The 26,546-nt window shown below is 34.0% G+C and overlaps 1 protein-coding gene across 1 annotated transcript in view; it reads left to right on the top strand.

The window, feature by feature from the left end:
* PAWR (pro-apoptotic WT1 regulator) overlaps window positions 1-26,322 on the top strand; it is a 35,319-nt gene extending 8,997 nt beyond the window's left edge. Inside the window, exons 3-7 of the mRNA XM_026699209.2 lie at window positions 12,389-12,517; window positions 14,760-14,794; window positions 21,845-21,986; window positions 22,075-22,179; window positions 25,052-26,322. Of these exons, the coding sequence (XP_026554994.1) occupies window positions 12,389-12,517; window positions 14,760-14,794; window positions 21,845-21,986; window positions 22,075-22,179; window positions 25,052-25,138 (498 nt within the window). The 3' untranslated portion in view covers window positions 25,139-26,322. The remainder of the gene's footprint in view (window positions 1-12,388; window positions 12,518-14,759; window positions 14,795-21,844; window positions 21,987-22,074; window positions 22,180-25,051) is intronic.
* The last annotated feature ends 224 nt before the right edge of the window (window positions 26,323-26,546 follow it).

Below are 26,546 nucleotides of genomic sequence, written 5' to 3'. Positions count from 1 at the left end.
TGTGCTAAAATTATAACAAATGTTTAGTTAGGCAAACAGTATTAACTAAATATTTATATCTTGTGTTTCTTTTGTTCAAAAGGATCTGTAAGGTAATTGAACATTACCAGAAAAACATAACAACATGATAAATTACTACAAAAGCACATTCAGCCACCTACTGTATATCGGATAATTATTTCTTAAGATAGATGGGTTTTGTTCTGTTTCTCAGAGATCAAAGGCAGCATTTTGAATTAAGAACTAAAGTAGCAGGTGCAAAAAGACTCTGCATTAGTTTCTCTTAAAAACTGTCAACAAACATGCATGGCTGTCAAACTCAACACAAAAATAAATTTCCAGAGCTATAGTGATATTAGTCTGTTTTATTATAAGCAGTTGTCTTATGACATCCTTAACACCTTTGTTCATTGAAGTCTACATCATTGTATTTCATGAAGGGATGGGGGCTGGAAGTAAGTGTCTATGGTATTTTAGGGCTTGCTGAAACAATGGGTCAAGATGAAGTGAAATAGAGAAACTACAGATTTAGCTGATAAGAACAGCTATTGCCCAGACAGTTGTTGGACATCACAAAAGCAATTTTCTCACTGGCCAGCTCATTTTTATATGGGTTTGTGCTATATACAATGCTATTGTTAAATATGATTGTTTGATTTGGTTTAAAGTTGCCATGTCAAACTCTGACCCAAGGATTGCATGTGGTCCTGGAAAGCTAGTAATGTTGGCCCTATAAGATTGTAAACTTCTAACATTATGTGATCTACTGTATATACATTAATTATATATTTTATATGGAGCCCAAGACAATTCCTCTTCACCCAGCCAAAAGGTTGGACCCTCATGGCTCAAGGAGATGTGTAATTCAAGCTATTAATTTTATAGAAGGGATCTTTCATTTTTATAAGAACTCAGTTAATATTAAAAAAGGGTTTGTGTCACTTGCATCATTTTGTATAATGCCTGAAAAAGATGTCTACCCTTACTGTAATTAAGGTCAAATTAAAAAATGCTGACTTCATATCCATTCTGTTCAAAATGACCAATAGATGGATTATTTCTACTTTATTTGTTTACTGTGCTTCTGAATGTTGTGTTTTCAAGTAGGGTTCCTATGAGGTATAAGAACAAAATAATAATAAAATATTAATAACTGATATTTTCATTTATAAAATGCATGTGCACACACATTCACACTGGGGGGAGTGGGAGGGGGAGGGGGAGGGAGAGAAGTGGGGGAGAGAAATTGTCCTTATCAGCAGTTCAGTGAGCTTCTAATCAAAGCTAGGCATCTTTCTTTCCTCCATGCTACTTTTTAAAATAAATATGTCCTCAAAATGCATTTTAAAGTAAACTTACAATTCAAAATAAAGTAGTGAAATACATTTCTTACTAGACATATTTCTCTTTCAAGCATGAAATCAAATATTGTTTTAAAGTCATAATGCTCTTGTTTATTTAAATGAATACATGTTCTAACTGTAGCCATTTATAAAGAATGCCAAGTATAAGTTATTTGGGGTGATGATGTTTTACAGGGATTCAGTATTACAATGTATTGATAAGTTTATTCAGCTTCTGAAAGATACTTTTTATATTTTGCAGAATGGGTCATCTTGTTTAATGGGATTAATTGAAGAAACATCACTATGTTAATTTGAAAACATTTAAATGATGGGCTTCATAGTTCAATTTTGTTTTTACTGTAGAAAGTCTGTGATGATTAGTTTAAAGTTAGAAATTTGGATAATTAGTTATCAGTTTTACTAATGATACAGTGCTTCATTCTCAAAGGATATGGAATTCTATTGTAAAATATTTGACTATTTTTCTTTGTGTTAGAAGCAGAAAATGCTGTTTACATATAAGAAGTCCTACTCTCAAATTCCCACCTAAAAATAAAACTTGCAGGAGAATTGTGGTCAATCTCACAAGTTTTTAGGATGAAATAGAGACGAGAGCATGTATAACAAGATTGTTAATAGGACAGAATAACAAGTTGTATATGTAGGGAAAACTGTATTGAGTTACACAAATATTGATGTTTTATGAACATAATATTTATTCTACTTTATGTTTAATACCTATGAGTCATGGCTTCCACCCATATTTTGTTTTGCTTGTAAACAGCTTTAAAAACTCTTTAAATTGATGGATATTATAGAAAACTTTCAAATACAGTAGTTAGTCCCTGTTGAGCGACTGTTTGCAATTATGATGGTGATGAAAAAGTAACTTTCTGATTAATGTATGCATTTCCGACCTTTGCAATCACATTAGTCAGTTACAGTCAGTACTCACATTGTCCTGGTACTGATCTGTTTTTTATTCTCACAGAGTGAAGAGTTTACTTAAACAACCTATCTCTTCCTGAGTTGCTCTTATCTTAAAAAGTGCTCTGTGACTTTCATTAGTCCAGAGGCTATGCTGCTGCCTGACAATGACAAAACCCTAATCAATTTCACACTACAGGCCTTTTTGTCACTTAAGTGGCTAGGCTAACAAAATTGTGTGTATGCGCTTACTCTCTTGAAATCCCTTCCTCTACAATGAATGTAAATACAAACATTAATTTGCTTGTTGCTCATTATCCCAGTGCTAGGATAATTATGGAGGAAGGGTGGGGAAAAAGAGTTCTAAGGTTTGCCCTTTTATCTAGCTTCCTCTTGACTCAAGTTCCAGAAACTTTCCCCACTATTTGAGCTCATCTGGCTGTTTGAGATTATATCTTTCTGATGCTATAAAGCAAAGAACTGAAGTAAAATAGTAAGTATAGTTTTGATGATGTGATTTTTTTTTAACTTAGTAACTGCTTTGCTCAATGATCAAATCGCTGGTCCCAATTATCTTAAACAAGGACTACCTGTAATCTAATTCTTGAGTTTTTATTATGTGAATATGAAGACACAAGGACCAACAACTCATAATAGTCATTTTTGGAAAAATGCAATGTTTTATGAAATGCATGAGTAACAAATTAGATTTGTGACTAGAATGAAACCATGAATGTTTTTACATTTATCCTTACCAGGATAATAATTTGGAGGGTGTTGTTTTCTCATTTTCTGCATTATACATTTTTCTTGTCTTGAATTGTCAGAAAAACATGCATTAAAAAAAACTTTGGTCATTGCATGTCTATAAGGACAGAATGTTAAGATTCTGAAATAAGTTAGTAGCTTTAAATGGTTTTGTAAAACTCTGATATTTATCTAATTTTTGAAATATCACTGAGGCATCCCCGGTGTCCCCTATAGTGTTGTATTCTACTTTATAATATTACATCACACTTTATCACTGTAGGTTGAAGAACTTAAAACAAGATGTTTGTGCCTTTTCAAATGTGATCTAACTACATGGTGAAAATCTTGAGGAAAGAATACAGTACAGCTGTGTTACAGAACTGTTGAGAGGATAAATTCATGGAATCTGGTAACTTGATGATACAGCCTTTGTTTTTCTTCCTGGCTATAAATGTGGAAAGTGCTTGATGCCTCTTTATTTTTAAGAATATCCAACTTGAAAAACATATTTTTGTCATCACTGCTACTATAGTTGAAATATTTGCATTCTTAAAAACTTAGCAAGGCATTAATGAAAGAAAGGTTAATAATTTTCAAATTGGTAGTCACTTCTTACATGTTGGCTATATCTTATTATATCAACTTCTAGATCAATTAACCTCAATTGTATTAATAGTATTCTGGGTATGTATGTATGTATGTGTGTGTGTGTGTAGATAGATAGATAGATAGATAGATAGATAGATAGATAGATAGATAGATAGATAGATAGATAGATAGATAGATAGATAGATAGATAATGTTTAGTTTATTTGGGTCACATTGAGCTTTTTGTTCTTAACTGTACTGCCAGCTATTAAACAGCTGCTTCTCACTTTGAGTTAGTAAGTTTCATCTGCCTATAGAAGGCATGTAGGATCCAGGTTTTTTTCTTTCCAATGGCTAAATACACTAGCAAAATCTGTATAAACATTGCCAGAAGTCATGAGAGTTGATTTCAAATGAACACTTAAAGATATTCCTGATTACAATAATGTCTAGTACAAAAAAAGAACCTAAAGCAGCACTCCAATCATTACCAAATTGGAAGGTACTAGAAATTTATGGATGTTTTCATAAATATGGAAAGAGACATAAGAAGAATCAGTAAAATTTCTAATTAAACGGTGTCATGAAATCTAGAGAACAACAGCATGACCAACAGATTCAAAGCATATATCAATGCCAAAGGAAGACTTACTGAATGTGTAAACTGTCATACAGTATCCTTAATTCCATATGCTAGCAAATAATTTTTTGAGTAATCCAAAATATATTTATTAGAACTTTACATGGAAAGAACAATGCCAGATGTTCAAAATATGAGCTTTTGCTTGATGCATGTTGAATAACTAAGAAAGCAAAAGAAATACAAGTAAGCCACAGTCTGTACAACATATGGCAAAAAAAACTGGCTTTAGATTGGCAGAGGAGTCAAATAAGGCTGTTCACTCATTCATTTAACTATATACTTGAATACAAATTGAGGAAAGAGGTATTGAGGAAAGAGGTATTGAAAGAAGATGAGAATGGTTTTAAAACCGATGAAGGAAACATCAGTGATGTGCTGTGATGATGATGCTACTCTGACAGCTGAAAATTCAGAGAACATAGGGAAAAATGTGACTCAGATTGAAAATAAGGTCAAGATAATGACAACAAGTAGAGCAACCAGAATTGGCAGTAAAAATATAGAAGTTGTAGTTCACTTATGTCTTTTAGGATTAACTATTGATAGTTTAGCTGATAGTAAAGAAGACAGTAAAGAAAGCAGCAGAAATAAGCTGTAAAATTTGCATTTGTTGGTGTAGCAATGAAAGCCTGGGAAAAGATACTCAGGTGCCATGATGCATCTATATCAAGCAGCCTTGTACAACCCACCAACATTCTTCAAAAATGAGAAGACTTCTGAAAATAAATGTATCATAGAAGAAAACAATAGTACTCGGTTGATATTTTGGACACATTATGCACAGTTCAACCATGTTTTCCCAAAAATAAGACCTGGTCTTTTTTTTTTTGCCTGCAAAAGAGGCATTAGGCCTTATTTTCAGGGAAGGTCTTTCACTGTCTCACCTCACCCCCCAGCCTCCATTTCACCATCAGAGGCCTTCAGGAAAGGCCTCTGCAGCTGAGAAACAAGCTTTGGGTTGTTGCATGTACCACCTGCTGGTCTCTGTTTCACTGTCAGAGGCCTTCAGCAAGTGGCCGCAGAAGAAGTGGGACGGCCAGGCAGGTGTGGGAGGCCTGGCTGCAACTGTCCTAAGGTAAGTGGGTACAGGGCACATGGGGCAGTTCCCACCCCCATTTCCACCCTATCTTGATTTTTACCCATGTGCCTCTCCTCATCTCATGCAGCCAGGTGCAATGGAGTGGGTAAGGGTCTTAACTAGGGCTTATTTTGCAGAGTAATGCTTACATTGGACACGGGTAAAAATCAAGCTAGGGCTTATTTTGGGACATGTCTTAGTTTGGGGGAAACATGGTAGCTCTTGAGTCGTAGATAAGGTAGTTCTCAAGGAAAAGATATTAGAAAAGTAAGGAAAAGAACAACAAGAAGAAAGATTGGTGGAGTCAGTTACAGTGATCCACTATTGAAAGTCCACCATTGGAAGTTGTTGGGGACACATTATCCTGTAGAAGATATAGGTAATTACTAAGAGTTGAACTGATTTGATGAACCATAATCAAATTTCTATTAGCAGGTGCACTGTGTTCTCTGATGCCAGTCTTCAGTAATACAAGCAGAATTGTATTCAAATAATGTTTGTGGTCTTCTCACATATATCAGATTAGTTAATTGTGAAATGAAACACTAGACCAATAAACACTCTAAATAGATCTTGGGTCTGCTCCAGTATATTTCTTTATTTTCCTAAATAAATTCAGATACCAGATCTTAGAGATACCAGATCCATAGTAGTTGTTCTAATGACAAATTAGAACTGAAACCAGGAAAAGGAGGGATCAAATTAAGTTGGGTATCGGTAAAACTGTGGGGGTGATTCTGCTTCCCATTTCTTGTATAGTGCTTGATCCCTTGAAAATAAATCTTATCACATGCTATAGAAAAGGGCAGCATCTCATGAATTTCTATTCCTGCTAAACCTGAGGGATTAAAACCATTACCTTGCACTAGAACAAAAGACCAACAGTGATAATGTGTGGATTAGATTAGATTTTACTTACTTCAGTCAGTGATCATATTAGAATAATATGTGGGTTATGATGAATAATACATTAAGTTTTTTTAATCTCTGTTATTTTTCCTCTAATAGTATTATGGCCATGGAATTAGATTACTTAATATCTACATTGAATTTAAGTCCCAGAACACAAACCGGCACAATTAATATGTTTTAAGTAGAAATACTGCTCGGTAGGAATATGTAGCAGTAGGAATATGTAGTGATGGGAAACCAGATTCACTGTGTTACTAATTTAACTGCAGTGATTCACTTAACTGTAGCAAGAAAAGTTGTAAAATGGGGCATAACTTATTTATCAAATTTCTAACTTAACGTAAATTTTGGGCTAAGTTGAGGCGCTCATATTAAGACTGATATGATCTGATGAATTTTGAGCACTGCAGTACATGATTCTAGATAAGATTGGTGGCGCACAAATCTAATGAATAAATAAACTTGGCAACATTGCACGTTGCACCATGTTGGTATCAAGTAACGACATCGTATGTTGTAGAACAGTTGATATCTGAAAACAGCAGGGAGATGTAGAATTGTCTTGTGTGCTGTGGGTATTTATACAGTAATGATGAGATATGGCTAGTATGGATGTCTCTGGAGAAGCACATGCTCCCTTGTTTTTTGTGTCTAGAGTCACAGGGGTATTTGTCTTTCTGGGTAAGGAATTTTCCTGTATCAGTTTGAAAGCTGAGGTTAGGGTAAAAGCTCCAGTCTTTAGGGACTTCACGTTAGGTATGCCCCAGGAAAATCAGAGTACTTACTGGATTCACTGGCAATAAAATTGGATCCTGTTTAGGTCCAGTTAATGATCTGTATTTGCTACAAGCAATTTAATAAGTGAAAATTGACCTTAAGTGTCCCATTTGGGTGTGGCAGGCCCAGTGATGAAAGAGAGTCTTACAGTAAAAATTAAAACAAATAAAACTGGAAAAATTTATAAGCATGTTACCTGCACACTAAAAATGTGCACTGAGAAGAATTTCAGCTATATTTTTACTATCACAGTACATTGCAGATACAGGTAATCTTCAACGTATGACCACAACTGAGCCTTAATTTACAATAATTTATTCAGTGACCCTTCGATGTTACAATGGTGCTGAAAAAATGGGCATACAGTACAATGTATACCCAAAGTTAGGTCCATTGTAGCATTCTTACAATCGTGATTAAAATTCAGGCATTTGGCAGCCTGCTCATACTTAAATTAAAGGGACATTCCCATTCCCACACATCTATCTCCCCCTAGCTGTTTATGTCTTTTTACTGCCTTTAACTGCCTTGTGGGGTTCCAGTCAGATCCAGAATTGTGGCTCTGGGTTAGCCTGCTATGCCCTGAGAAATATCAGCTGTTGTAGCAAGTACTAGAGAGCATTCATTCCAGTGGTGGGGTTCAAATTTGCTTACTACTGGTTCTGTGGGTGTGGCTTGGTGGGCGTGGCAGAGGAAGGATACTGTAAAATCTCCATTCCCTCCACTCCTGGTTGAAGGTTACTGCAAAACCAATTGCCTCCCCACCCCACTAACCTGCTTTCCAGCTCTGTTCTCCTATGTAAGGCAACCAAAGTAGACCCAGCCGATCAGCTAGGATTCAGGAGGCAGAGAATAGATGGGGGTGGGACCAGTCAGAGATGGTATTTGCCGGTTCTTTGAACTACGCAAAATTTCCACTACCAGTTCTCCAGAACTGGTCAGAACCTGCTGAATGCCACCATTGATTCATTCTCTCAGCTGCCTTCTCTCCCCAGGCCCACATTGATCCCCAGCTTGGCCCAGCAAGCTCCAGCAAACATTTGTTTGCTCCCAAATGCAATGAGGAATGCCAGGATTTCCATTGTAAGTCAATGTGGTCGTGTGATACCTTGCTTTATGACTGCATCAATAATGGCAATTCGGTCATAACTGTGGTTGCAAGTCAAGGATTTAAATATTGGTGCTGAGTCTGGCCTTTCTTGTCTAACAGTATGTAAGATGAACAATATTTTCTGGTTTTGTTGACACGCTAAATTATACTTAATCTAAAGTGGAAGCAGACATTTCCATTTTTCTTTCCGCTTCACCAAGCAAGATAGAACTTGCAAACCTAGGGAATTCCATTGCAACTAAACTCAGATAATAATGTTTTGCCAAATTCTTTCAATTAAATTTTAATCCTTTTGTCACTGGTAGTGCAGTAAAGAAATACACAGCAATAAACTGTACTTCGTACTGGAGATTATTAATGAGAGGCCTTTTGAAGCTTCTCCCAGTAAAATGGGGAAGGAAAACCTGTTTTTGATTGTCTCTTTGCTTAAACTTCCCCTACGTTACCTTATATGCAACTTTCACAATCCTATCCACTGAGTGGAACAGACTTTTTTGCTAGTATATTGGAAAGTGTAGCAGATTCCCACCCCATCCAACTGACATAAACCATTGCCAGATTAAAGAACCTTCCAGCAGCAGAGGGTCACCCTAAATAAGGCACTTTCAATATAAAAATATAAACAATAACAATAAGACTTGTTTTGGAAACCTCTGCCTTTTACTGGTTTGAATTACATGGCTATCCTAAAACAGTCTAATACTAAAAGGCAGCTGGATTAGGTATATTAATACTGGGTTTTAATATTCTAAATTTTCATTTCCAATTCCTTGAAAATGTTCTTAACACTTAGAGATGTCACGTTTAAAGGACTGTGTGTTCTCTTTCATACATTTATTATGTATAGCTTATACATACAGGAGTGTAAGATTGGTGCTTATGTAAATCCATTTATGTACTGTTTTTGCCATGATAACATTTAAGTATAGCTTTTCTTTGTCATATAGAAATGAAAAATGACAGAATATTTCAAACTATGAAAAAATTATAAAGTGTTCAGCTTTTTATGTATTCTGGCTGAAGGTGTTGCAAAGGTTAATAACTGGGTTGCAACATCTATTGTAGGAAAATATATTTTTTAGCTTAGTCAGTGTTAGCTTCCATTTAAGGAAGAATGTCTGTTAAAATCAGTGGTATTTACTAACTCTGCCTGTGAAAACATTCCTTTTCACCCTCAGATGCTGGTTCAGCTGTCTTTCTTCTAAAATAAATTATTTCAGTATATTCTCTACATTTGAAAAATTTAAGCATGTATTTTAGTACTCTAGACAGAAAAAATTGATTGCACTTACTATTATGGAATATGTAACATTGCTATTGTACTTTTAATTACCACAGTGCTTTTGTAGTGATGGTTCTAAAACTGTTTTGCATTAACTATGCTTATTTGCAGAGGTGTGGGTGCTGTAAAGTAGTATTGAACCTTGGACTCAATAGTTGAATTCATATTATTTTATCTTCAGTATATAGATATAGAGTTAATCCATTGAAATTTAGCTATATTATACCAGACACCAGGTAGCAACAACTTTATCTGTGTTTAGAAATTAATCTGGGTTAGGCCTGGTTAGTGCTTGGATGAAAAACCTACAGAAAATAACAAGGCTGTAAGCTTGAAGCTTTTTAAGACTAGAAGGTGGAGGGAGGAAGAAATCAATAGAAAATCATTTCAGTGTTGCTGCTAAAGAAAATCCCTATATGTTTGTGTCCATGAAGACATCAGATATTGAGTTTGTCTTATCTTTTTATATACAGACAGGAATATAAATGATAATCTTTTAGTAAGCCACATTAAGCCTCCAGCTCTTCTATCCTGGAGGTCTGCCAGAAATATCTCATAAAAATAGGTAGGAAAGAAATGAAAAGTAACTGATTAAAAAAGAAATTTTGTTCTTTGGTATCATAGTTTTGCTAATGTTTTCCATCAGATGTCATCAATTTGATTCAAACCAGAAATGTAGTGCTAGAACAGTTATTACAGTCAAGAAACCCAGTATGAGGCCAGAAATATAACTTTTGCTACTTAGTATTGTTTGGAAAAACAGCAGCTGAAAAATCTGTACATATGGAATAAAAACTAGTTGAATCAATTTCATATTTTCATAATTCTTTAATATAAACAAAAATTCATAGGAATAACTATTAGTAGGAGCTCTTAGCAAAAGTAAAACAACTTGAAATAATTTTACACATTTGGGAAGAGCTTGCTGATGAAAACCAGTTTAGGAATAAGTTTAGCGTAGGAATCAGCACTGTACCTGCAACAATCCTGGATGAATCTGAAGTTTTAAAATCAGTTTTAACAATTATTTAAAATGATTAAAATCTTGAAGGGTACATGTTCTTTCATCTTGTCAAGTTTCAGTTATGTTTTTACTTTAATGATTATTTCTTACAGCATGACCGATACTGTGCAATCCATTTGCTAAAAAAGGTTTCTGAATTTTAGTTTCCCTCAAGTCATGTATGCTTTTGTTTGCTGATATGGAAACAAAGTATGGGCCTTGAAAACACCACAATATTAGGGAAACAAAACTGGCCCTATTACACCTAGCATTCTCTCTTTCTCTCTCATTTCCTACCTGTCAAATTGGAAAATATATAAAATTCTTGGAAGTATCTTATTTTTTAAAGAAAGACAAATAACTTTTGCTTTTAAAAATATCAACAAGTAAAGAAAAAATTTGAATGCTCATAGTTATAATTTATTTATGCTTTGAAGTCTGGCTTTTATTTTAGATGTTTAATTCACACCCCTTATTCAACGTGATTAGAGTAACGTGCATAGATCTTAACCATGGTCTAGTGCAGGGGTAGGGAAACTTGGCTCTTCTATCACTTATGGACTTCAACTCCCAGAATTCCTGAGGGAGCCATAAAAGTTTCCCCATCCCTGGCCTACTGGTTTTTCAGTTGTGAGGGAAATCAATTTTTGACTTGAATGGGACTGTTTAATATACAAATGTAGGACATATGTTAATTACTGCAGCATGGTTTGTGTGGATTTTTATTTTCAGTTTGTATGTACTTTGTTTTTGGATTGAATTTACTCCATTTAAAGACTGTTCTTGGAAGAGTTTTTTCTCCAGCCGAAGGTAACCTGGACATTAGGGGCAAAGTTGGATGTATTAAAGGGACTCTTCATACTCATGTGACGGTGTTGCCTTTGTGCCATCTGCTGGGTCATCACAGCAGCTTTCCTATTATAGAAATACTGTTTTAAAGCGATATGTCAATTTCAATGCCCTTTTAATGTATTTTTAATACTTGTTATAATTTTATTGGTGCAACATTATGTAAAACAATTACAATTATACTGGTGCTTTTCATGCATGTTGGACAGAAACATGCACATGTTGTTGTGAAAATAGTGGGATTTGGAGTTACCAACTTAAATGTAATAACTTAATAACTTTATGTAGTCTATATAACTTTAATAACAACTTAGATTTAATAAACATTGAAGGTCATCAGCTTAGGAAAGACTACATTAGATATCTTCACAATCCAACCAGAATACCAGTATGAAAACTTAATTATTAGTTTGAGATTTCAGCTGTTCCTCTGACCTTTTTTTTGGATTGGTGTTATGATTTTTAAAATTAACTATTGGAGTTTTAATTAAAAGATTCTATAATGTCTGTACTTTAATAATTCCTTTCTTTCAAACTTATGTTCAGAACTTTTCTTACATTGAATCTAGATCACATTTCTAGATACAGTTTACCTTTGAAATATTATATTGCATTTAACCAAACCACTAATTCGCAAATTTTAGACCAATCCATAGTACACATCTTAATGGGGGTGAATGGTGTCTGTTAATACGCAAAAGGCCATATAGGGCAGAGTTCCCCAACCTTTCTGGGTTGGTGGCCTGGAGTGGGGGGAAAGGGGAAAAATGGGATGATTTTGTGATGGGGCAAGCACATGTGTACATGCATGCATGTGCACAAGCACCCATGACATTTGTGGTGATGCGTGAGTGGGGCGACAAGCACCTGCGAGTGCCCATTATGGCACTTGTGCGAGTGGGGCTGCAAGCACCCACATGTGCATGCAGGGACACGCATACCAGCCAGTCCCTCATGCGGCCCAGTGGCGATTAGCCTGCAGTCCACTAGTGGACCACGGAACATGGGTGGGGGACCCCTGATGTACGGTATAGATAAATTTTTCAATAGCAAAGTCTGTTGAATATGTTACTTCAGATTTAATGTAAAAATTGGAAAACATGGATTTTTTTTAAATTTTAGAGCTTGGATGAATATGATGATGATGAAGCAGGACAAAAAGAACGTAAAAGAGAAGATGCAATCACACAACAAAATACAATACAAAATGAATCCACTGTTTCGGATCCAAACGCTTCATATATATTGCAGGTGAGATGTTGTAATATATATCTACAAATACCTTTAATTTTTGTTTTGACAGATTTTAGTGCCACTGTTACATTGATCTGGCATTATAGATTGCCTTTGAATAACATGATACAGAAATCATAACTTGTATTTATTTTGTAGTCATAACTTTGGCTATTGCCTCTGCCTTCTGGATTATTTTATAGCAACTCTTGTAAAACCCAAAGAACCATTTGTGTACTGTCATGAAGGATAAAATAAAATGGTATATAGCGTTTGATAATTATAGAATGAATCAGGCATACCTAGCAACACTTTTGGCATATGCTATGTCCAATAAGCAAATTTGTTAAGGATTAGGTCATAAAACATTAAGACCTTGGAGAAATTTCCAATAAACTGAATGAGATGTCAAGGTTGAAATATAAGTAGAGGTGGAAATAATGCACAGATATACAGACTTGTAACTACTTTCTAATAGGATCAATAAAAAAAAAATCAAATGTTGTTGTGGTATTAGACCAAGGTTTAACTATTACATTTATTAGCGTCGTCTGTGAATATTCTGATCATGTTAATTAAATTCAAATCAGCATGAATTAACAGAATTCATGTGAATCAAAATCAGAATTAATTGTTAACTGTTATAACCCAGAACAGCCACCTTACTAGAGCATCCCCTTATTGATAGCATTCACTGTTTTGCATTTCAGTTTGTAATCTCAGAATTTATATCTGTTAATATTGTAGTCCTCAAGGTAGGACCATAATTGAGCCCAAAATTTCTGTGACTAAGAGAATTGCTAAGTCAGTTTTGCCCCATTTTACGGCCTTTCTTGCCATAGTTGTTAAATGAATTACTGCAGTTGTTAAGTTAGTAACATGGTTATTAAGTGAACCTGACTTCCCCATTGATCTTGTTTGTCAGAAGGTTGGAAAAAGGCGATGACCCCGGGATACTGCAATTGTCACAAATGTGAGTCAGCTGCCAAGGATTTGAATTTAGATTATGTGACCACGGGGATGCAATGGTCATAAGTTTGAAAAACAATCATAAGTCCCTTTTTTAAGTGCCATTATAAATTTGAATGGTCACTAAACAAACTGTTGTAAGTTGAGGACTATCTTAAATAGTTTGACCAAGTACATATCCAATGACAGTGACTGATCTGTTGAAATTAAATAGTCATCCAAACTAATTTTGATACCTTCTAATTAATATTTTTAACTTGTTTTGATCTTTAATTTTAATTATTTCTTTGGAAAAGTTTTCGAATGAGTAAAAACTGATGGGTTTAGTTAGTTAATTACAGTAGTATCTTTTTTCTTTTCATAAATAATGATTTGCCTATGTAATGATTGGAGTTCTTCCATCATTACATAAGGCTTTGCATTACCAGATACTATACGAAAAGGTCTAAAATTGACTCTACTTCTGTTTCGTTCTGTTATTACAAGAGTCAAAGAACTAATTGCTAGTTGCTGAAGTGTGAAGAATATTAGAACAGACCGGATACATAGGCTTCTTTGCCCATTTTTCTATTTGCAGAAAGAGAGTTACCATTTGTGAGATGGTGACACAGTAGCTAAAATAGTTTGTAAATATTTGTATCAGGCATGATAGTTATCTCTTCTAGTCCTTGAAGCTTTGTCCTGTGGCCATGTTGGCAGGGGAATGATGATCAGAGTTGAAATTAAACTATTGGAAGGCTTCCTATAATCAATACTACGTGATGTATTTAAATGTCAGCTCTCTTGTTCTTTTAATTTCTGCTTATCTACATCTTTCATTTGGGGGTGTTTTCATAAGTTACTTTAAGTGCAGTTCAAGGCAAAGTTGGGATATAATAAGTTATATTTATTCCCTTTCTTTATTTATACAATATCATTTCTCACTAACACCACTTTCAAAACTGCTGTTGTAGAGCTAAGCCTCAAAATGAGTTATGCTCATTGCTCTCTATATTTCTAGCACATAGTCATCTGACTATGGATAAATAATTATAGATACAATTCTCAGCAAATTTTAGAATTTCCATTGGGCTCCATGGTCCCAAATGTACTGGATCCTACTGTAAAAATCTTCAGAATTGTGAAGCAGTTTCTCATTGTAAACTGTTTTTTGCTGGATGTTTATATTGATCAAAGAATGGTATTTGGAATTATGTCAAGCACACATCTCTAATTGTTTTAAGTTATAATCATAAATCAGCAATTATAAATATTAGATACTTAATTGTGTTTTTAAAATATATTTTAACAGGACACTTCTAGGACAATTGGAAACAGATACAAAAGGTAAGGAATTGCGTAGTAGGTTATTGATCATTGAAATATAACTACAACTCTATAGAAAGCAAACACTCAAATTTTGTACTAAAACGGTTTAATAACAGATGTCTTTTGAACTCTATCTGTGTTAGAATATAGAATATTAGATGTAAATACCTAAGAACCAATATATTACACAGCTTTCCCTAGATACAGGTGCATTCCAGTCGTATCCAGTTCAGGACACATAGGGTCACCTTTCTAATATGTATGCTACTGCTTTTAAGTGCTACTATTCAACTAAATAAACCTTTCTTAATCTATTGTTCCCTAATTACTCATTTGTACCTTATCACCCAACAGTCACTGTATCAAAACTGTAAGCCACTTCAACATAGGAACAAAAAGTCTACTTTTACTGATGCACACTATTTTTTCAGTAATTGTGTAATTATATTTAGTATTTTTTAAAGAGCTAAACATTCCAATAACTATTTTTATTATAAAGTAATAATAAATGTGACTAAAGCAATCTTGCTTCTATGGGAGCAGATGTTTCTTGGGTACAATCTCAAAAAGACATCCAAAAGAGAGAAAACTAGCACAATATGTTACATAATACAGTGTGAACTTTATTTTTTTCAAACATAAAGACAAAGTGATGGCAATAAAGCCTTTTATCTTCTTCTGTTTTGGGGGTACCTAATGCCCAAGAAACCATGACTCTGAAAATAATCAATCTAAACAAATTATTTGGAAGGGCAAAAGAACAGTTTAGCCATATATAATGATAGTATTACCTTCCTAAGAGGAGTCCATAATATCTGCAAGAAGCATAACTTTCAGAGTTATAAATATATGGTTTTATTACATTAGCATGACAGAGTATTCCTTTTGTTCCATTTCACTTTAATTAAGTATTCTCAAAAAATCGGACATTCTCCTTTTTAGCTCTAGAAAGTTGAACATCGTATGCCATGCTCTGAAGTAGATCATCTCATTGTCCATCAGTAGAAGTTTTAATGAATCTCAGTAATAAATTTTGCATGGATCAACTTTGCAGCATTCTAAAAGTGCATTATCTGGGCTCTTTTCTGTCAGGGTTAAGGCCTGATTTTGTGAGATTGCACTGTCACTCTACTGAATGACCTGCATCATGACTTGGATGGGGAAAGTGTGACCTTCCTGGTATTAGTAGTGGCTTTTGATATACAATTAATTGCCTAAGGTGGTGATGGCAAACCTGTGGCACGCAGAGCCATTTGTGCTAGCATGCGAGCGAGCCGCAGCCAACTTACTTCACTATGCATGCACACGCCTCACAGCTGATTTTTTTTCCGGTTGGTTTGAGGTCTTTTTCGGCCTTCCAGAGATTTGGTAAAAGTCTCTGCAAGGCTTTTCAGGATGAATTATTGGCCCGAACGGGCCTATAATTCAACCTGAAAAGCCTTGCAGAGGATTTTTCCAAGCCTCTGAGAGGCTGAAAAAGGCCTCAAACCAACCGGAAAAAAAATCAGCTGTGAGGCGCAGTGCAGGTAAGTGGGTGGCGGGGGGGGGAATTGCATGCACATGCGCAGGGAACGTGGGGAGGGGGCGCATGCATTGTATTCTGGGTGCTGCCGCACGCACAATTTTTGGCACAAGCCCAAAAAGGTTAGCCACCACTGGCCTATGGTATCCTTTTTTATGTAGTACTTGTATTAAATAATCTAATTACAACAGTCAAAACTAGTACAAGTAGAAAAAAAAACTAGAATAAATAAAAAGAATAGGTTTAGAAAAAATGGAAAAGGTGCAAAAAAAGAAAAGAATGTAGTAAAAAAATTATGAAGAAGTGATTTCCCACATTCATCACAACTATAAACAATTTTAGTAATGCATCATTTTCTCTTAAAATAACAACAAATGAATATCATCTTCCCATCTTCTATCTCTTAACTGTAAACAAATCCATAAAGCATTATCATTTCAGTTCTGATGACAGGAAAAGTCCATTAAGGGTTACCATAATTAATTTTAACTTTGATCAAGTACACCACTTTATATTCCTTTTATTTCTAACAATCTTAATCTTTAGTCCCTTCAAATAATATCATAAAACTTGATTTCTTTTCATTTTTTCCTTTGTCCCTTTTCACAATTTTTTTTCAAAGTTTTAAGAAGCCTTTTCTCTAAATCTAATATAGGGTAAATGACCCAGGTCATTGTCTCTTGATTTGTTATGTCTGTATCCTTTTTATTTATTAAGACATCAGCTAGAGGCAAGTACTATTAAAATTAACTTCTGGATCCATTGTTCAAAAATGTCTTTCAGTGTGCCCAATGTTAAAACACTTTGCTTCATCCTATAATTGTAAGGTCACTTTAAGTGCTCTTCTTGTAATTTTTAGTTCCCTCTAGTGCTCAATTTTTACAATCTTTCATGATTTTTAAAATTCAAAACAAAAACATTTTCCCATGGGAAGGGTTCTTTATAATCAACTCCGACATCTCATTTGAAATTTATCTGGACCCTTAGTCCATTTCTACACTTCTGAAATCAAAGCTTTAATCATCTTTTTGCTGTTTATTCAAATAAATAATTTTATTTATTTTAACTTATAGTTAAAAGTTTCTTTGGCGGGATTGAAGGGATACTTACCTAGTGCTGTCAGATCTCTCAGTACAATATAAAAATTTCCAATAGTTAAAAAGCAATTAGTGAACAATTTTTGAAAGTAGTTAGAAATTATGTAAACCTGGTGTCCTTTCAGAGGAGTTGATCATGATTTCTGCAAGATGGTTATTCCCCCATCTCCCAGAGCTCTAAATCAGGGATCTCCAACCTTGGCAGCTTTGCTGGCTGGAGAATTCTGGGAGTTGAAGTCCTCCAGGCTTAAAGTTGCCAAGGTTGGAGATCCCTGCTCATAGCTGTCTGGTGGGTGATCTCAAGGCCTCTCCTTTGCTGGCTGGAGAATTCTGGGAGTTGAAGTCCTCCAGGCTTAAAGTTGCCAAGGTTGGAGATCCCTGCTCATAGCTGTCTGGTGGGTGATCTCAAGGCCTCTCCTTTGCCTAGAGAGGAATAACAGAAGAGCTGGTTTACTCACTGGCTCTTCATGCTGCCACAGTTACCAGTTCTGCTTTTCACAGACCCATCTTTAGTCCAAGGATTGTACTTTTCTTGTGTATATTTGATTTTTTTTTTTTAAAAAAAAGCACCTTTAAATAGGAAAGTCCTACATATCCTTGTGTCAAATATCTGGCCAGATAAAAAAACTTATCCTTATAATTTGCTAATTATGAACACATATAAAATACCAGAATCATGTATACCCACTTACAAAACATTAATTTTTCTAGATGATTCAGGTGCTTATTGCCTCTTTAGGTTTTATTGCAAAATGCAAGTCAACAGAAGTGAGTCAAGAATGTTACACTTGCAAAAATGTGATTGCTTGTGGAGAGAACTGCAAAAGACATTTACTTTTTACAGGGAAACTTCAGCCATGTAAAGTGCATATAACAACTAAACAGGTCTTTTACAAAATATGAATTCAGTAAACTTTCAAAAGTTGAATTACAAACTTTTTGTTTAGTGTTGCAACAGACACTTCCTGTTTGTAGATAATAAAGCCCAGAACAAGGAATGCCAAATATGGTAATAGTATTAAGCTGCAAAATTCCTTACAGTTTTGTCATCATGTTTTAAAAACAGCCTTCCCCAGACATTCATCCTTGTACATATATTGACTTCAGTTTCCTTTATTTCTAGCCAAGGTGGTATTATTGGCTGAGGGCAGTAAAAGTTGTTGCCCATCTTAAAAGAGTTCCAAATTGCATAAAGCTACTTTGAAAGAATCTTGTTAATCCTGCAACCCATGGCTTGCTACATCCACAAAACAATTCACTGTATTACTTCAGACATAGGGTTTAGTTTTTGTTTTTGTTTTTCATTATAAAATAGACTCTCTGGAATATGTTATGACAGTCCTTCAGCTTGGAGGAATCCTTGAAATAATGTTCAGCAATCTGAGAATCCTTGGGTAAAAATCTCAAAAAAATAAGAAAATGTCTAGGTAGAACTTGTAACCAAAACACTCCATGTTTTGTGATAGTTATGAGAAAAAAAAGGTAAGCTTGGCAGTGTAAAAATTGTACCACTGCTAGTGCTAGCACTATTCCCCCTCCCCACTTGGTGGTCACAATCTCTGGCATGTATGTAGTGAGGACAGCAGCATAGGGCAATCAGAAGCAAACAGCAGCCAGCTTAAATGTGCTATCATTTGTACTATGTAATTACTGCTATCATATCTGGGCTGCAAAAATCCAAAGGCCAGTAACTAGCAACAAAGGAGCAGAGAGCTCTATCCCTTTTAGAGCTGAGAACATGGTAAGCAGGAGTCAGTAAACCTGAATCCAATCGCTGGATAAATATCTCTACTGACAAAAAGTATAGCCCAGTGGTGAAAAAGGGAAAGGGGGAGGGGGGGAAAGGGAGTTAAAAACTTAAGCACTGAAGCAACAACCAAAAAAAAAGAGTAATTTGAAAAGTAATCATAATATCAGGAAGAAGCAGAAGGGAGGATCACAGAAGGGAGAATCAGATAGAAAAGGGAATAAAAAGGGGAGGGAGAAGAAGAGAGGGAAGAGGGAAAGGAAAAGAAACTACAAAAGACAGAAAAAAGATATAGAGGTACAGGAAAAACGTACAAGAATTAAAGGTATAAAACTATTTAAAAGAGACAGAGACAATGGTTAAAATTTAACTTAAGGAGAGGATTCTGCAAAGGTGCATGGGATAGCATTGTTATATAATATGTTAGATGATTAAAGTGATAGGAAAAATTTCTATTGATGTGTAGTGGAATATTTGTAAAGAGAATAAGGCTCTCAATGATTTAAAAAGAACGTTTAAAAAAAACTGAAAAGATATTACTAGGTAATGTTTGTTAAAAGAAATAGAAATGTAAAAGATTGTTAATATTAATGGCAGAACTGTACTTGAATAGAATAATTATTCCATTTACTATTGTTATACATATATACATAGATATATATACATAGATACTTTTTTTCTTTTAAGAATTTAGTGTGTATTTTAGGGGAATGTACCAAGCAGAATTCGATTGAAAATAGGTATGTGTTATAAAATAGAGGTTAAAAAATGAATGTTATAACTGTAAGGATGTACTTAAATTATTAAATAAGATTTGAAAAAAGATACAAAGATGTTACACTCCAGTCTAGTAATTACAGGGGAAAATTTGTTTTATGAGAAAAGATAATACGAAATTGTAAACAGGACAGACAAAAGTATAAAAACATTGATTAGAAAGATTTTAAAAATTAGAAAAAGATATGTAATTGAATTAAGATAATTTGAAAGATAATTTTATGAGATAATTTTATGAGATAATTTAAAATAAGGCTATAGGAAGTAAAGAAAGGGAAACGCTATTGAAAAAAATTGTGAAAATAGTTATAAGATATGGATTAGAATGTATAAGGTAAATATGTATTGAGTTCATGTCTGTATGGAGAAGTGATAACCCGGGACCACACTGTTCTCAAAAAAAGATATTTTATTTGTATTTGTATGTTTTGTGAAAACTTAAATAAAACTTTTATTTAAAAAAAAAGTATAGCCCAGTGAACTGACTATCTAATATTGACAAACAACTTTAAATTGTCTTGGGAAACAGCTATCCAAAAGAAGTTGAGCCACTATGGCTTTTCTAATGAGGCTGTTTTGACTTTTAGGGCTAGATCAAGGTAGATCAATATTAAGGCAGAGGATTTCATAAATAGAAGGCCAAACAGTAATTGTTGCTTTCCCTCACAATACATTTGAAAATAACTAGATTTTAATTCCATACCAGATTCGTATTTATATTAAATCACAGTTTCAAAATTCAATAGAATTTTATATATAACTTAGTATAACGCTGCCCCCATTTTGGAAGGGAAATATAGAATAACTTCTTATGAAACTCAGCACTATCCCTCTGACACAGGTGTTATAGAAACCATAGCCCATGTTTTTTTGAACTGCCAGTTCTACAGGGAATTCAGCAGATTACTTCTTTTTCATCTACATTTCCTAGGCGCTCCAATAATTTTTATTTGCAAGTATTTGCTAAATAACCAGGATAAATCTGTTTCTCTAAAAGAGTAATATTTTGCTACGTTATATATAAGCTTCGCTCACAAATGGTTGTCATTGACAATAGGGGCTAACTTTGCTTTGTTTTTTTTACTGAATGTATTTTTACTGGTCAGTGACTGAAATAATTTTTTTGTCTGTTTTACTGTGAACATACTGCCTGTATGCATTTATGAAGTTTTGAGGAATTAGATTGAACATAGGGATATTTTAACATAAGTTTTATTTCTGTTTCAGAATGTAATACGATTTTTGAATTCAGAAAAATGTTTACTTCCTGACATATTTTTCTTACCTTCTGTAGTTATTTATTCTGTCCCTCACAGTACCCACTTCCTATATTTTAATTAATACATTGGGTAGTGGAAGAGAAAAATGATTGTAGAAAGAGCTGGTAATCACTTTCCCACAACATAAAGGTCCTAAAACTAAATGTGTTTTTAAAAGTCAGAGTATTCCAATGGGTAGCATATTGTTTGAAGTCCATATTTAGACTGTGGCTTAGCAGCCTACATATACTCTGTATCCTGGTTTAACTTAATGCAAACAAAAATAAAAGAATCACGTGTACCATGCATCAAATGTAACATATCCATCCTAAAAATAGCAACTAACAGAGATGTAGGGAATTTTCTATGTAAATTGTTGAACATTTGGAAGACTGAAATATTTATGGCCTGTTCAGATTAATTGATGCTTATCTGTAAAACAGATCTAATGTGGAATTGCTTTATCGGCATGATACAATAAAGAAGATGGGTATAATTTAGCACAGTCATTCCAAAGGCTTGTTTTAAGTAGCTTAACACCAGCAGCTATTTGCCTTCAGCAATTTAGTATTGATATTGCCACAACTAAAATGGGAAATATAGAAATAATTTTGATAATTCTATTATGCATCAAATATGTTAATTGTAAATTGAACTTTTTCATAGTACAACACCAGATGATGAAGTTTCTAATAGATGTTCACGTACAGACAGGACAGGTTATAGCAGGTTCAACAGGGATGCAAACTCTTCCGGAAACTTTGTATCAACTAATTCTTTGGAAAAGAAGATTGATGATCTTGAAAAGGTAAGCATAATAAATCTAAAAGTTGCAATCTAATGTCTATTGGGGTGACTGTTTTTAAATGAAATATTTTAAATTTTGTTTTTTGAAGGATCTAGCAAAGGAGCGACAAGAAAACCTAAGACTTGTGAGGATAGCCCAAGACAAAGAAGAGTTGATTGGGAAATTAAAGGAGGAAATTGATTTATTAAATAGGGTAAGTAAGTGCTTTTTCAACCTACCTGTGTTTCCTAGAATTTTTGTACAAGTCATACATTCCCTCACCCTCCCCCCAAAAATTGAACATGGGAAAACAATGGGAATAAAGAATGATGAAATAAGTGTAAATGGCTGTATAAAGGAATATGTTTTGCCCATTTTATTGTCTAAACTTGAAAATTGAATTTACTGGGAAAAAAGATTAATTGAACTCATTGGAAGGTAAAACAAGAGGAGGTAGAACTAATTATAATTAATTAATATGGACTTGGTATAAAACAGAAAGAAGTATATTGAGATTGCTAGGTTATATAGAGATATTAAATGAGGGTCAAATTGTAATAAGGAAACAGAGTGAATGGATTGAAAAGAAGGGAATGAGTGAGAAATTTATGGATGGAAATGAGAACCACAAAAGTATCATTTAACGAAAAACAATATGTGGAGTTGTTCACAGAGGTGATAGAAATGTGAATGTTTGCAAGAATAGAAAGTTATGGAGAAACATAACGAATGAGTGTTCTTGGGTTAAAGTAGCTGTGGGTGCAGTTCCTTTTTTAATGTCCTTTTTTCCCCTGTGCTTATTACCTCTTACTTAGTTTTTGCATGTTGGTTAAGGTTTCCTATGGTCAGAAGGAATAGTAGTATGAGTATGAATATATGCATGCAAATGGATAAATTATTACTGATTTATTGTTAGGCAGTTTGAAACATGTTAGAAATATTAAATAAAAATAGCCAATTCTAGCTGGATTCTTAAGAACAGCTCTTGAGAAATGCAACATGAGTTCTTTAATTATAACAGAGTAGCTGTTTTAGGTGCCCAATGTTTTCTTATTTGAATTTTATTGAATATTACATGACATTACTTCTTAAAGTGCGATTTGTAATTTAGGAAAGGAATTTTGGTTCATTGGGAGACTAATCCTGCACACTATGCAATTAATTTGGTTTTTAAAAAAATATTTGCATATTTAAATTTTAGCCAGTGGTTGTGGTCAGACCTAGTCCAAGTAACTCATACTTTTAGTCATTTTGGAATGTTCTTGTGCTAGATAAACATTCCAGAATGTGTTTATATAAAATCTTGATGTTTCTGTCTCTGCTTTAAAACAATTATTTTGATATTTTGTGACCCGCTAGAAAGACAAAAGTAAAATTAAATTGTTTTTTGAGAATCCTAGATATGGTGCATACTTTTTTCAGACATTAAATAAAAGCAGTGGTGAACTTCAAAATTGTATCCTGACATTGCTACTGCATTTTTTAAATGAGAAGTGTCTATATTGCTTAAATAATAAAACAATATCCTGCTGACAAGTTCAGTGTTGCTCAGTAAAAAACAATGCTGTTGAACATGCATTTCTCAGACAAGTTCCCACAACCAGTAAGATGAGTTCCGACAACCAATAAGATTTTTTTAAAATTTATCCTGATGCCTAAAATGTCTGCTGCAAAGAGCAAATACCAAAGATAACAATTCAAAAAGAAAGGGGCAATAAATTAGGAATAGATATAGTTGCCATCTTAGCCACAGTTGTTAACAATGCACATACATAAAGTAAAGCCATAAAATGATGCATAGTTAAAAATAATCAAGGCTCCACAAAACTGCTTTGTAATCTAGAGCAAAACACATCTACTGGGATCTACTAACATCCTGATACCAGGGTGAGAGGGAAAAGCCGGATCTTCAAGTCTTTCCTGAAGATCTATGGGATCAAGGCTAGTACAGAGAGATATGTATTTGAGAATGGATTAATGTCAATGTCCCCAACTTCAGATCATGTCACTACTGCCTCAAGAGGGGGAGAAAATGGATCTTATGCAGAAACCCTTTTAGTGAGTCAGACCATCTCTATCCTGGATCAGCTTCACAGTTGCCATGGTGATAAAAGATATCTTGAGCTGCCTTTGATCCCAAGCTGGGAGAAAGCAGAATCACATCTCACATAACCATCAAAATGGCACAGTAAAAAAGTATTTATGCAGCTGGGAGGTTGGTACACTAGCCATAACCCACCTGATTTCTAAGGCCTACATATGGCTATCTCCAGAGCAGCATCCCTGGAAGCTAGGCTCTGCATTAACCATTAGGTTTGGGGTGGACATGCCATGTCAGTTATTGTACCATATCTTTCTCAGGTTTGACAGGTTTCTGTAAGAGAATTCATAATTCTTAAATCCCTTCTGTTAATTTTAGTCTTTTATATATTGTGTTTGTGTATATATAGTATATTTGTATGGTATTCAGCTTTGTTCGGGTATTTTCCCATGTCATTATAGTTGTGCTTTTAAAGTTGTAGCAACGTTTCGGCAGAATCTCATCTGCCATCCTCAGGCTTCTGTATTGTGTTCGTCTGTGAGTCAGACTTTCACAGCCGTTTCACAGTATATTTGTATTTTATACGGCTAATTCAAAATTTATCTTGCTAATTTTAATCTTTTTTCTCCTTGTTACATATGTGTAGCCTGACCAAGTCCTTTAGCATATTTTTGATGTAAAAATTGGTTTTTAGCCCATTTGTTTTGTCTATGTGTACTTTTCTTTACTATCCTTACATTGTCAATTTAGTGTTGGGTACTTTGGATGCCAATTTTCCTGGGCTGGTTAATAACCACAATAAAGTTAAGTAAAGTATATAAAGCATTCATATCAGAGTAAAAGGTTTGTTACAGAATATAAATTATAAGTTTACTAAGTAACTCCCAACCAGTTTGTTAGCCATCTCAGTCTGTAGTTCACCATTTTTTTTTGTTTTATGAATTAAAATTTATATCATGTATTGTAGAATGAATTATTAACTGAATGTTTAAAAAGAACTTTTATTAATCAATAGCAGTATATCTTATTTTATTCTTTCTCAAAGGATCTAGATGATATAGAAGATGAAAATGAGCAATTAAAGCAGGAAAATAAGACACTGTTAAAAGTTGTTGGACAGCTGACAAAGTAGAAGATGGAAGCTGCCAAAATAAAAGATGGAAGCCTCAGTGAGGAAGGAAATACGAAACTACTGATTTGAATGTTTAAGGGTCAAGATTAAGATACTTCCTTTGTGGCAATATGTGAAAACAACTGTCTTTGTATTTATTATTAAGGAGCAGGGAGAAATGATGAATGTTTTACATGATGCTGTTACTTCTAAGCTCATTCCTTTGAATTTCCCAAAGTGATTCAAATGATGCTCATTGAGATGCATTAGGTCTTTCTTTGTATATGACCCGGTTATGCTTTTTAAAGAATTCCTGATGACAAAGGTCACAGTTAGTCTATGTGGAAATTACTTGTAGGAGAGGGTTTTTCCCCTGCTCTATGAATAGAAGAAATAGGAATAAAATTTGTTTACACAGGGTCAAAATAGCTATTTTGGGAGATATTTGTTCTTTATATGAACAGGTATAAAACAAGTGCAAGTGCATTACTGATACAAAACATTTTACAGAGTGTTACTCTGCAAAAATCTTGTATGTTGTGATTTTATTTTATACTTTATCTGAAGTACTGACAGTAGTAGATAGTATTTCTTGTACAGATGCTGTTTGATAAAAATGTTTTATAAATCATAAATAAATCACCAATAATTATCACAACTAATAAGTAGTTTTTAGAAAAAAATTGTATGCCGCATACTACCACACAGAGCTTATGTTTCCACAGGAAGAATAATTCAGAGGGTGCCATTTTTTGAAATTTATAAACTTCAAATATTACAATCACAGTTTATTGGATTAAGAAAAGTCTTTCTGATTTTGTATAAAGTTGCAGTTTTCTGATCTAAATACAGTGGGAATCATTGCTTAGCAATGGTTTAACAAATCATATAATCTTTGCATTGGTTGGGGAATATTAGTGTTCTCGGCCAAATAACTATAGACCAAAACTGTTTATCTAAACCATGCCTATATGAATGGACTTCATCCAACATGTATCAGGTTAGCATCAAAATGAGTAATGGATTCATTTTGCAACACTATGATCTACCAAGCTCTTATATGAATCATGGGGTTTTTGAATTGTGCTAAAAGATTTAATTGATATAGTTTACAAAAGAAATTTATGATTATTCACCCCTCTAAAAGTATAGAAAACATCTAGAATAACACCAATGCTTGTTAAAATAAAGTATGTTGCATGTTCTATTGTAGTCTAGTGTCAGTTGCCTGTGTCAATGTTGTGTAACAATTGTCTGTTCTGTATGAGCTAGAAAAATCCAAAGTTGCATTTTAAGGATATTTTTTTAGTATGGAAACTTAAATATAGCATTTAAGCTTTCAAAATACCTCCACTGGTTTATCAGGAAAATAGGAAATAAGAAAAAAAGCAGGAAAGAAAAGTGGAAAAAGAATCAACTTCCCTGATGA

Source organism: Pseudonaja textilis, chromosome 5, assembly GCF_049901715.1.
Source record: "Pseudonaja textilis isolate UNSWEBS1 chromosome 5, rPseTex1.2, whole genome shotgun sequence".
Lineage (NCBI taxonomy): Eukaryota > Metazoa > Chordata > Lepidosauria > Squamata > Elapidae > Pseudonaja > Pseudonaja textilis.
The sequence above is the reverse complement of the archived record's forward strand: the minus strand, read 5'-3'. Positions and strand labels throughout refer to the sequence as shown.